This window comes from Lepisosteus oculatus, chromosome 18 (genome assembly GCF_040954835.1).
Source record: "Lepisosteus oculatus isolate fLepOcu1 chromosome 18, fLepOcu1.hap2, whole genome shotgun sequence".
Taxonomy (NCBI): domain Eukaryota; kingdom Metazoa; phylum Chordata; class Actinopteri; order Semionotiformes; family Lepisosteidae; genus Lepisosteus; species Lepisosteus oculatus.
The window spans coordinates 22,722,337-22,734,166 of record NC_090713.1 but is presented as its reverse complement, the minus strand read 5'-3'; the positions used below and the strand labels follow the sequence as shown (position 1 = coordinate 22,734,166).

Genomic DNA, 11,830 nt, shown 5'->3' with positions numbered 1-11,830 from the left:
TCTCACTCTCACTCCTGCTCTCTCACTCTCACACACTCCTGCTCTCACTCTCACTCCTGCTCTCTCACTCCCTCCTGCTCTCTCACTCACTCTCACTCCTGCTCTCTCACTCACTCCTGCTCTCTCACTCTCACACACTCCTGCTCTCACACACTCCTGCTCTCACTCTCACTCCTGCTCTCTCACTCCCTCCTGCTCTCTCACTCTCTCACACTGCTGCTCTCTCACTCCCTCCTGCTCTCTCACTCTCACACACTCCTACCCTCTCACACACTCCTGCTCTCTCTCTCACACACTCCTAGTGCTCTCTCACTCTCTCACACTGCTGCTCTCTCACTCCCTCCTGCTCTCTCACTCTCTCACACTCCTACCCTCTCACACACTCCTGCTCTCTCTCTCACACACTCCTGACACTCACCCCTCCCGTCTCTCTCTCTCTCTCTCATCGCCCCGAGCAGCACTAGGAGTGGCCGGGCAGGGCAGGTAGGTGACAGGGGCGGGCGCTTCCCTTCTTCCAGCCCTGCCAGAGCAGGCGAGGCCCAGGCTTGCTTCCCCGCTGAGGGGAGCTAGGCCCGTCGTCGCGGCAACCGCGCCAAACCCCATTCCTGAGATGCCTCTGAGCTGCGCTGTCTCTGCGTGCGTCCCTCTCTCTCTCTCCCGAAGTCCCCCTCTCCTCCTGCTGCTGTTTACCATCTGTCTCTCCTCTCCGGCCTCTCCCCCTCCCTGCGGGTTGTTTTTAACTGACCAGTCCTCCCCCTCTCCACCTTTGTAACCCTGGACAGTGAGATGAGAAGCGTACCCTGGGACTGAAGATATGTCAGGCACTCTGCTAATTCTCCTCTCTACAATATACAGTAACCCACTGCCGTCAGGCAAACCTGGAGTGGATCAGACTGCTGCACACTGGGAGTCTGACTGACAGCACTGTCACACCTGGAGCGGATCAGACTGCTGCGCACTGGGAGTCTGACAGCACTGTCACACCTGGAGCGGATCAGACTGCTGCACACTGGGAGTCTGACAGCACTGTCACACCTGGAGCGGATCAGACAGCTGCGCACTGGGAATCTGACTGACAGCACTGTCACACCTGGAGCGGATCAGACTGCTGCACACTGGGAGTCTGACAGCACTGTCACACCTGGAGCGGATCAGACTGCTGCACACTGGGAGTCTGACTGACAGCACTGTCACACCTGGAGCGGATCAGACTGCTGCGCACTGGGAGTCTGACTGACAGCACTGTCACACCTGGAGCGGATCAGACTGCTGCGCACTGGGAGTCTGACTGACAGCACTGTCACACCTGGAGCGGATCAGACTGCTGCACACTGGGAGTCTGACAGCACTGTCACACCTGGAGCGGATCAGACTGCTGCGCACTGGGAGTCTGACAGCACTGTCACACCTGGAGCGGATCAGACTGCTGCACACTGGGAGTCTGACTGACAGCACTGTCACACCTGGAGCGGATCAGACTGCTGCACACTGGGAGTCTGACTGACAGCACTGTCACACCTGGAGTGGATCAGACTGCTGCGCACTGGGAGTCTGACTGACAGCACTGTCACACCTGGAGCGGATCAGACTGCTGCGCACTGGGAGTCTGACTGACAGCACTGTCACACCTGGAGCGGATCAGACTGCTGCGCATATATCTGTGGAAATTATTATTTTATTTAATTATTTAATCAAGCTCACGGTCAAGTTTGAACAGGAGTGTGCATATACACACATAATAAGCGAACTAAAGTGAGCCACTTGGACTTGGACTGTGTTCCAATAAATCACTTTATCCGGTAAAAGAGCAGGAACACAGAGCACAGATTTTTAAAATAAAAAAAAACAGTCCACAGGCAGTAGGATCATTTACACTTTTAACCGCAATCTGTCCGAGGAGAAAGGACAGCCCGGACGGAGAGCCTGGGACAGCGCCATCAGCGGCCATTTTGAACACGCCGGCTCGCTCGCGGCCCGCTGACCGGGACAGAAGCGCCCCCTGGTGGCGCCTCTCCGGCGGCGGCCGGGATCACGGGAGACTCCGGGACCCCATAAACCAGACCCTCCTCGCTTACAGTACTAAAATAAACGAACAGTCGGTCCTTTCGGCTGCGTTCGTGACTCTCGTGAAGAAGAGAAAGGCTCATTTTCTTGTTGGAATCGGGTTAAAAGGGCAGTAAATCTAACGGAGGAGGTGTTTGCAGAGCAGGGTACCCTCAAAATGTTTTCCTCTCGTTTCTAACGAGGCAACGGGCGCACTGTTTCATCTACGTATCCTATTAGACGACCTTTGCCCACCCCGAAGAGAAAAGCAGTCGAACCCGCGGCCTGCGGTGAGCCACGCCACGCGCCCGGGTCGGGTTGCCGTGGAGACGCCCTCCGGCGGGCAGAGTCGAGAGCGCCGGTCATTGGTCAGTCTCCACCCGTGGTCCACTGCATGTGGGTGTGAAGGACACAGCAGTCACCAAACTGATCAGTGTCCAGTCACTGTCCCGTGGGTCAGTGGTCAGTGTCCACCAGTGGTCCACTGCATGTGGGTGTGAGGGACACAGCAGTCATGAAACTGATCAGTGTCCAGTCACTGTCCGCTGGGTCAGGAGTCATCGTGTGTAGGACACAGTAGTCATAAAGCTGACCTGTGTCCACTCACTGTCTGTGGGCCCGTGGTCAGACGTCCAGTGTGCGTGCGGACAGGAGGGAGAGGGTGGGAGCTGTCTGGGTTCAGTGTCTAGTCACAGTACCTGGGTCAGTGGTCAGTGGCCCCAGTGTCCCTCTGCTGCTCCTGGAGGACGTGCCCAGAGACACTGCTCGCCTGCCTGCGTTGGTCTTTCATCGCCCAGATAGTCGAACAGGTCAGTCTCGGACCCTCTCCCCTCGAAGTACCCCCCACCATTTCACCAGAAAAAAACCCACTCGCTATGAAATCAATTAATCTGAATTCAGTCACGTCTTCTGTTTAAGCCAAACATGTGGACAGGTGCTCTCCCCACCAGTGCAGGGCCTGACAGGTGCACCTCCACCCCTAGGATTCGAACCCGCCAACCACACCGGACCCACGGGCCTGGGGAAGAGGGAGCACCTTCAGGACTCGGAACCAGGAGGGGCCGCTTTACACAGAGGGTGGCGGGTGTCTGGCACAAGCCCCTCCCCCCCCACCAACACTGCGGCACGGCCGGGCGGAGGCCAGCTCCCAGGGGAGTCTCCTGGGACACAGCCGGAGGGGCTCCTCGGATACCTGAGGGAAGAGGGAGTCGGACAGTCCGGAGCGCGCCCTCCACTGCCCGGCGTCTCGAGCTCGGACACCAGGAACCTTCCGGGGAAAAAGCCCCTTTCCTCCGCCAGCCCGCTCGCCCCGGGCGGGAAACGGGCACCCCGGCTTCACGAGCACAAGGACGGGATCCGGGCGGATTCACCGGGGCTCGGCCGAGGGGCCTCACCGCCGCCCCCCTGTGGCAGACGGGAGAGCGTCCGACGCCCCCCCTCAGTTCTTGGGGCATCTCCGCGGGACGACACGAGAGAGGGGGGGTCTCCCTCCAAAGCTGGGGTGCCCCACAGCAGGTGTTTCAAACTGCCCCGGTTCTAGCTCTGATCCGTGGGGTGGTGGGGGATGAGTGGAGCAGAGGGCTCAGTCGAGGTTTGAAAGGTCAAAGGTCACAGCCACCCCCCACCCCCCCAAGGAGTCTCGAGCCAGCAGTTCTCTCAAGACGTCAGATCCCCCCTTCCCCGAAACTCCACAGCAACCGAACCCCGTTTTTCCCTGAACGACCTTTGCAGAAGCCGGTCAGGATGAGTCAGCAGTACCGGCTGGCCCAGCAGGACCCGGCGCCGGAGAGAGACGGGCCCGGCCCAGGCGCCCCCAACTCATCACCGGAGTTCGTCACGGAGGACCGCCAGGGGTGACGTCATCACTCCCAACACCCCCCTTCCTCCCCCTCGGCACACGTCTCCTGCACCCCAGCCCCCCCTCCGGGGCCCTCCGCACTGCGCAGGGGGGACCCCAGCCCGATTTACCGCGACTCTTCAGCACCCCAACAGGCCTGTCGGGAGGCCCCGGGGGAGCAGGAAGTCTGCAGGAGCAGCTCCCCGAGAAACCAGCCCCAGAACCGGGCCCGTCCGAGCAGCCTCACGGGGTCAGGAGCGCGAGGAGGGGGCGCTGCAGGCCAGCGGGGTCCCCAGGGCCAGCCGGCGCAGAACCGAACCCGCGATCCCGTCTGCCGAGGGGTACAGAGCTCTGTGCCTCCGCCGCCCCCCACAAAAACGCAGAAGGGGGGGGAAAAAACGGATCGAACTCGGATGTTATTTTGGGAAAATACTGTTTTTTTTTATTTTTGCTTTTTTCCTCGTGGGCGCAGGGCGGCTACCCTCTCCCCGCGTGCCCCTCGGTCCTTGTCCGCGTGGGCGGGGCTCTCACTTGAAGATCTTGCCCTGGCTGAAGGGCTTGCCCACGTGCTTGAACTCGCCCTCCCAGGCGAAGTACTCCTTCACCATGGTCTGGCACTCCTCGCTGTCCACGTCCAGCTTGCGCCAGCTGTAGGACTCGTAGTCCACCTGCCAGTCCTCCGAGAGCTGTGGGCGGAGGGGCGGGGTCAGAGAGTGAGAGAGAGGAGAGAGGAGAGCAGAGAGGACAGAGGAGGGGTCAGAGGGAGAGCAGAGAGGACAGAGGAGGGGTCAGAGGGAGAGCAGAGAGGACAGAGGAGGGGTCAGAGGGAGAGCAGAGAGGACAGAGCAGAGAGCAGAGAGGACAGAGGAGGGGTCAGAGGGAGAGGACAGAGGAGGGGTCAGAGGGAGAGGACAGAGGAGGGGTCAGAGGGAGAGGAGAGAGGACAGAATGAGAGAGAGGAGAGAGGACAGAATGAGAGAGAGGAGAGAGGACAGAATGAGAGAGAGGAGAGAGGACAGAATGAGAGAGAGGAGAGAGGAGAGAGGACAGAATGAGAGAGAGGAGAGAGGAGAGAGGACAGAATGAGAGAGAGGAGAGAGGAGAGAGGACAGAATGAGAGAGAGGAGAGAGGAGAGAGGAGGGGTCAGAGGACAGAATGAGAGAGGAGAGAGCAGAGAGGACAGAATGAGAGAGGAGAGAGCAGAGAGAGAGGAGGGGTCAGAGGACAGAGTGTGAGAGCAGAGAGGACAGAATGAGAGAGAGGAGAGAGGAGGGGTCAGAGGAGAGAGTGTGAGAGGAGAGAGGAGGGGTCAGAGGGAGTGAGAGAGAGGAGAGAGGAGGGCTCACCGTGAAGGCCAGGTCCTGCCCTCTGAACACCCAGATGCCCGAGATGCTGCTGTCGTTGTTGGTGCCGAAGAGGATGACGCTGGCGAAGGCGTTCTTGCGCAGCTTCTCCAGGCGCTGGAACATGCCTGGGGGGGGCGGGAGGAGAGGGGAGGGCTCAGGCCGGGAGCCGCGTGCGGGGCGGCCGGAGGAGGGGCCCGGGGCGGAGGGGGGGCTCACCCGTGATGAGGTTGCAGCTCATGAAGGTCATGCTCAGCTCCTCGGGGAAGCGGTACTCGCCGTACCAGATGGAGTAGCCCTCGCGGTCGAAGCTGCTCCAGAAGTGCGGCAGCGCCACCGTCAGGGTGTCCTCGTTCGAGTACTTGCGCTTGAACTCGTCCAGCACGAACGGGCTGGGGCACAGGAGGGGGAGGAGGAGGTGAGGAAGGGGCAGAGCTCCCACTGAGACGACGGCGCACTGCAGCACGAGGCCCAGACTGCGCCTCCCCTCGCAGGCAGGTGAGGACACAGGGCACAGCGCAGTGGGGAGACAAGAGAGGACAGCGCAGTGGGGAGACAAGAGAGGACAGGTAGGGACAGGGCACAGCGCAGTGGGGAGACAAGAGAGGACAGCACAGTGGGGAGACAGGAGAGGACAGGTAGGGACAGGGCACAGCGCAGTGGGGAGACAAGAGAGGACACGTAGGGACAGGCAAAGACAGTGCAGTGGGGGGACAGGCAAAGACAGTGCAGTGGGGGGACAGGCAAAGACGGGGCACAGCGCAGTGGGGAGACAGGCGAGAAGAGGTAGGGACAGGCGAGGACAGCACAGTGGGGGGACAGGTACCTCCTAGGCAGGTGGGCGAAGGGGTCCTTGGTTTTGGGCTCGGAGGCCAGCGCAGCGTCGCACTCGTCCATCTCCTCCTCGGCGGGGGGGGCCGGGGGCTTCTTCTCCTCCTTCTTGTCCTTCTTCTCCGACTTGCCCCCCTCCTTCGCCCCCTTCTCCTTCTTTGGGGGGGCCTCCTTCTTGGGCTGCATCTCCGCAAACCTCTTGGCTGCCGGGACAGGGGAGACGCACAGTCACGGCCCGGGACACAGGCAGGGCGGACCGGCGGACCGGCGGACCAGCGGACCAGCGGACCAGCGGACACACTCCTCAGCCCTGGTCAGGCGCTGCGGACAGCTCAGCTTCCAGAGGCACCCGAGAGCCGGGAGCCCAGTCCGTGTCTCCGGTCCTAACCAGACTAACCAGACCGGACCCGACCCGCCGGACCAGCTGTCCTCCCGGTCTAACAAGACTGGACCTGAACTACCGGACCCGCTGTCCTCCCGATCTAACAGGACCGGACCTGAACTACCGGACCGGCTGTCCTCCCGGTCTAACAAGACCGGACCTGAACCACCGGACCGGCTGTCCTCCCGGTCTAACAAGACCGGACCTGAACCACCGGACCGGCTGTCCTCCCGGTCTAACAAGACCGGACCTGAACCACCGGACCGGCTGTCCTCCCGGTCTAACAAGACTGGACCTGAACCACCAGACCGGCTGTCCTCCTGGTCTAACAGGACTGGACCTGAACCACCAGACCAGCTGTCCTCCTGGTCTAACAAGAACAGACCCGACCCGCCGGACCGGCTGTCCTCCCGGTCTAGCAGGACTGGACACCCCAGGTCTCTGGCTGCTGGGACTCACCATCGAACTGGGCCATCTTCTCACACAGACGCACCTCGCCCAGCACCGCCCTGAACTGGGGCTGGTTCACGCAGGTCACGAACCAGCGGTTGGCGTTGGGGAAGGCCTGCCTGAACGCCGGCTCCAGGACCTGCAGGACAGAGACACCGGTCAGACCCGGACACTGGGGGGGGACAGTGAGACAGACAGACTGACAGTGTGGCCAGAGAGGGACAGTGAGACAGACAGACTGACAGTGTGGCCAGAGAGGGACAGTGAGACAGACAGACTGACAGTGTGGCCAGAGAGGGACAGTGAGACAGACAGACTGACAGTGTGGCCAGAGAGGGACAGTGAGACAGACTGACAGACAGTGTGGCCAGAGAGGGACAGTGAGACAGACTGACAGTGTGGCCAGAGAGGGACAGTGAGACAGACTGACAGACAGTGTGGCCAGAGAGGGACAGTGAGACAGACTGACAGACAGTGTGGCCAGAGAGGGACAGTGAGACAGACTGACAGACAGTGTGGCCAGAGAGGGACAGTGAGACAGACTGACAGACAGTGTGGCCAGAGAGGGACAGTGAGACAGACTGACAGACAGTGTGGCCAGAGAGGGACAGTGAGACAGACTGACAGACAGTGTGGCCAGAGAGGGACAGTGAGACAGACTGACAGACAGTGTGGCCAGAGAGGGACAGTGAGACAGACTGACTGACAGTGTGGCCAGAGAGGGACAGTGAGACAGGCAGACATGGAGACATGAGCAGTCTGCCAACACCCCCCACCCCCTCACCTGCTTGTAGAGCCAGATCAGGGAGCAGGACACCCCGATGTCGGCCAGGCTGACCCTCTCCCCCACCAGGAAGGTCCTGGTCTTCAGGTGCTCGTCCAGGACGCCCAGGACCCTGCGCACCTCTTCCTTGGCGTGCTCCGTGGCCTGGGGGCGAGGTCAAGGGTTAACGGCTCTCTGCCGGCGCAGACGCGGACGAAAGCAGCCCGCTGTGGACGCCGCTGGGACTCACCTGCTTGTTGTACTGCATGATGCCCAGCGTGGGGAACACCCAGGTGCTGGCCGGGGGGATGACCTCAGAGTCCGCAAAGCTGAGCCACTGCAGGATCTGGGCCGAGTCCTGCTTAGTGGTGCCTCTGAGAGCATCCGAGCTCACTGACGCACAGAGAGAGAGACAGTCAATCACACAGAGACACACGGGCTCACTGAGACACACAGAGAGAGAGAGAGACAGTCAATCACACAGAGAGAGAGACAGTCAATCACACTGAGACACACGGGCTCACTGAGACACAGAGAGAGAGAGCGAGACAGTCAATCACACTGAGACACACGGGCTCACTGAGACACAGAGAGAGAGCGAGACAGTCAATCACATAGAGACACTGGCTCACTGAGACACAGAGAGAGCTAGACAGTCAATCACACTGAGACACACTGTCTCTCTCTGTGTGTGTGTGTGTGCCAGTAAGCCAGTCGATCACACACACTCAGTCTCTCAATTCAATTCAAGGTGCTTTATTGACACGACCAATGAATAAATTAGTGTTGCCAAAGCAAAACAAATACAATTAACACAAAATACAGACCCCTCTAAATACAGTTACATTTAAACATCTGGAGCTCACTGTTCCTCAGGCTGGGACAGGAGGTCACACACTGTATTATTACAGACAGAGGGCAGGAGAGTGAGAGAGAGAGAGAGAGCCCCCACACAGACAGTGTGTGTGTGAGACCCCCAGACAGGAGAGAGAGAGAGAGGAGAGAGTGAGCAGTGCCAGTCAGGACTTACAGTAGTAGGCGATGGCGTTGCTCTCGAACAGACAGAAGCCATCGTCTCCTTGGAAAGCAGGGACCTGGGCGAGAAACAGGGGGAGTGAGAGAGGGAGGGGAGGGGGGGGGCGCTCCTCGCTGGCCTGCGCCCACGGCGCCTCACCTTGCCCAGGGGGAAGTTCTTGAGGAAGGCCGGGCTCTTGTTGGTCTGTCCGAAGGTGAAGTCCGGGGGGGTGCAGGCCAGGCGCAGCTTGGCGCCGCTGTACTGGGCTGCGATCTGAGCCTTGAAGGCTCTCCAGTTCTCGGGGTACGTGTACAGAGTCTGGGGAGACAGAGGGCAGAGGGTGAGCAGAACCAGGGGCGTCCGGACACCTGCGCCAGCAGCTCTGGACAGCCCAAGGGCATGTGGGGGCACACTGTCACCCCTCAAACAGTCCACTTGACCACTCAGAGAGAGACCCGGGGCTCCCTCTGCGCCCCCCCCCACCACACACACAGCAGGGGCCCCTCTGTCCCCCACCACACACACACACAACAGGGGCCCCTCTGTCCCCCACCACACACACACACAACAGGGGCCCCTCTGTCCCCCACCACACACACACACAACAGGGGCCCCTCTGTCCCCCACCACACACACACACAACAGGGGCCCCTCTGTCCCCCACCACACACACACACAACAGGGGCCCCTCTGTCCCCCACCACACACACACAACAGGGGCCCCTCTGTCCCCCACCACACACACACACACACACGGCAGGGGCTCCCTCTGTCCCCCACCACACACACACACACACACGGCAGGGGCTCCCTCTGTCCCCCACCACACACACACACACACACGGCAGGGGCTCCCTCTGTCCCCCACCACACACACACACGGCAGGGGCTCCCTCTGTCCCCCACCACACACACACACACGGCAGGGGCTCCCTCTGTCCCCCACCACACACACACACACGGCAGGGGCTCCCTCTGTCCCCCACCACACACACACACACGGCAGGGGCTCCCTCTGTCCCCCACCACACACACACACACGGCAGGGGCTCCCTCTGTCCCCCACCACACACACACGGCAGGGGCTCCCTCTGTCCCCCTCACACACACACACACACACGGCAGGGGCTCCCTCTGTCCCCCACACACACACACACGGCAGGGGCTCCCTCTGTCCCCCACCACACACACACACGGCAGGGGCTCCCTCTGTCCCCCTCACACACACACACGGCAGGGGCTCCCTCTGTCCCCCTCACACACACACACACACGGCAGGGGCTCCCTCTGTCCCCCACACACACACACACACGGCAGGGGCTCCCTCTGTCCCCCACACACACACACACACGGCAGGGGCTCCCTCTGTCCCCCACCACACACACACACACGGCAGGGGCTCCCTCTGTCCCCCACCACACACACACACACGGCAGGGGCTCCCTCTGTCCCCCACACACACACACACACGGCAGGGGCTCCCTCTGTCCCCCACCACACACACACAGACAGCAGGGGCTCCCTCTGTCCCCCACCACACACACACAGACAGCAGGGGCTCCCTCTGTCCCCCACCACACACACACAGACAGCAGGGGCTCCCTCTGTCCCCCACCACACACACAGCCGGGGCCCCCCTCTGTCCTCTGCCCTGTGTCCTGTGTCCGGTACCGGCGAGCGGAGCGGCGGCACGCCCGGGCCCGCAGACCCGGCTCACTGACAGCCGGGCCTCCCCCCCCGAGCCGAGCCCCCGCCACACAGCTCCCGGACCCCCCCCTGACACCACAGAGCAGCGCCCTCTCGCAGGACTGCGACCCCACCCCGCGTCTCTCCGGCACCGGCGCCTGTAAGCAAGCGGCGAGAGAGTCCGTGACGGAGCCGCTTCCCAACAATAAAACCGAGCGAACCCCCTCCCCTCCTCCGCCATCCGGGAGAGAAATACAGCTCCCTGCGGAGACACAGCAGCCTGCGGCCCCCGCAGCGCCCAGCGGCCGGGCCGAGCGGCGAAGGATGAGGGGGATGGCGGCCGGATTGCCGGCGCCCACCAGTTTGAAAACCCGGCCCCGGCTGCTCCGTACTCACCCCGGCCGCCATCTTCGACAGGAGAGAAAGAAGGAAGGGCGGCGCGCTCGAGTGACGTATAGCGAGGCCGGCCGCGTGGCGCGCGAGGGGGGGCGGGGTTTCTGCGTGAGAGGGGCGGGGCTGTGACGGGGGGAGGGGTCGGCGAGAGGCGCCGTCTGCCCGCAGGACTGGTCTCCTCCGTCTCCGTAGTGCGGCAAACTCCCACCGGGCTTGAGTGCCCGCGTCCCCGGGGCGCGGCGGGTCTGCCTCCCGATTCTCACATCCCGGGTTCAGCCCCAGACCGGCACTCCATGCCTGCATGTGTTATCTGGGGGTGCACTCAATTCAATTCAATTCAAGGTGCTTTATTAGCATGACCGATGGGTACAATCAGTGTTGCCAAAGCAGATAACTTACTCACTGCACAGACACCCCTGGGGTCCAGACTCTCACTGGTCACACTGTACAGACACCCCTGGGGTACAGACTCTTACTGGACACGCTGTACAGACATCCCTGGGGTACAGACACTTACTAGATACTGTTCAGACACCCCTGGGGTACAGGCTCTTACTGGACACACTGTACAGACACCCCTGGGGTCCAGACTCTTACTGGACACTCGGTACAGACACCCCTGGGGTCCAGACACATATTGGACAGGCTGTTCAGACACCCCTGGGGTACAGGCTCTTACTGCACACTCTGTACAGACACCCCTGGGGTACAGACTCTTACTGGTCACACTGTACAGACACCCCTGGGGTACACACTCTTACTGGACACGCTGAACAGACACCCCTGGGGTACAGACTCTTAATGGTCACACTGTACAGACACCCCTGGGGTCCAGACTCTTACTAGATACTGTTCAGACACCCCTGGGGTACAGACTCTTACTGGTCACACTGTACAGACACCCCTGGGGTACACACTCTTACTGGACACGCTGAACAGACACCCCTGGGGTACAGACTCTTAATGGTCACACTGTACAGACACCCCTGGGGTCCAGACTCTTACTAGATACTGTTCAGACACCCCTGGGGTACAGACTCTTACTGGTCACACTGTACAAACACCCCTGGGGTACACACTCTTACT

General features: G+C 61.3%; 1 protein-coding gene and 1 long non-coding RNA gene across 2 annotated transcripts; one reads left to right on the top strand and one right to left on the bottom strand.

Moving 5' to 3' along the window:
* Window positions 1–4,296: 4,296 nt before the first annotated feature.
* Window positions 4,297–10,853, bottom strand: eef1g (eukaryotic translation elongation factor 1 gamma). Its single transcript, XM_069180298.1, has 10 exons — window positions 10,748–10,853; window positions 8,825–8,983; window positions 8,681–8,744; window positions 7,901–8,043; window positions 7,672–7,815; window positions 6,897–7,026; window positions 6,051–6,258; window positions 5,444–5,616; window positions 5,228–5,352; window positions 4,297–4,566 (listed from the first exon to the last, which is right to left on the bottom strand). Exons 1-10 carry the CDS (start codon window positions 10,757–10,759, stop codon window positions 4,408–4,410), a joined length of 1,317 nt encoding a protein of 438 aa, XP_069036399.1. The 5' UTR covers window positions 10,760–10,853; the 3' UTR covers window positions 4,297–4,407.
* LOC138224041 (uncharacterized) lies at window positions 5,612–6,158 on the top strand. The gene is made up of 2 exons (XR_011182393.1): window positions 5,612–5,793; window positions 5,880–6,158. It is a non-coding gene; the product is annotated as an uncharacterized lncRNA (long non-coding RNA).
* Window positions 10,854–11,830: the final 977 nt, after the last annotated feature.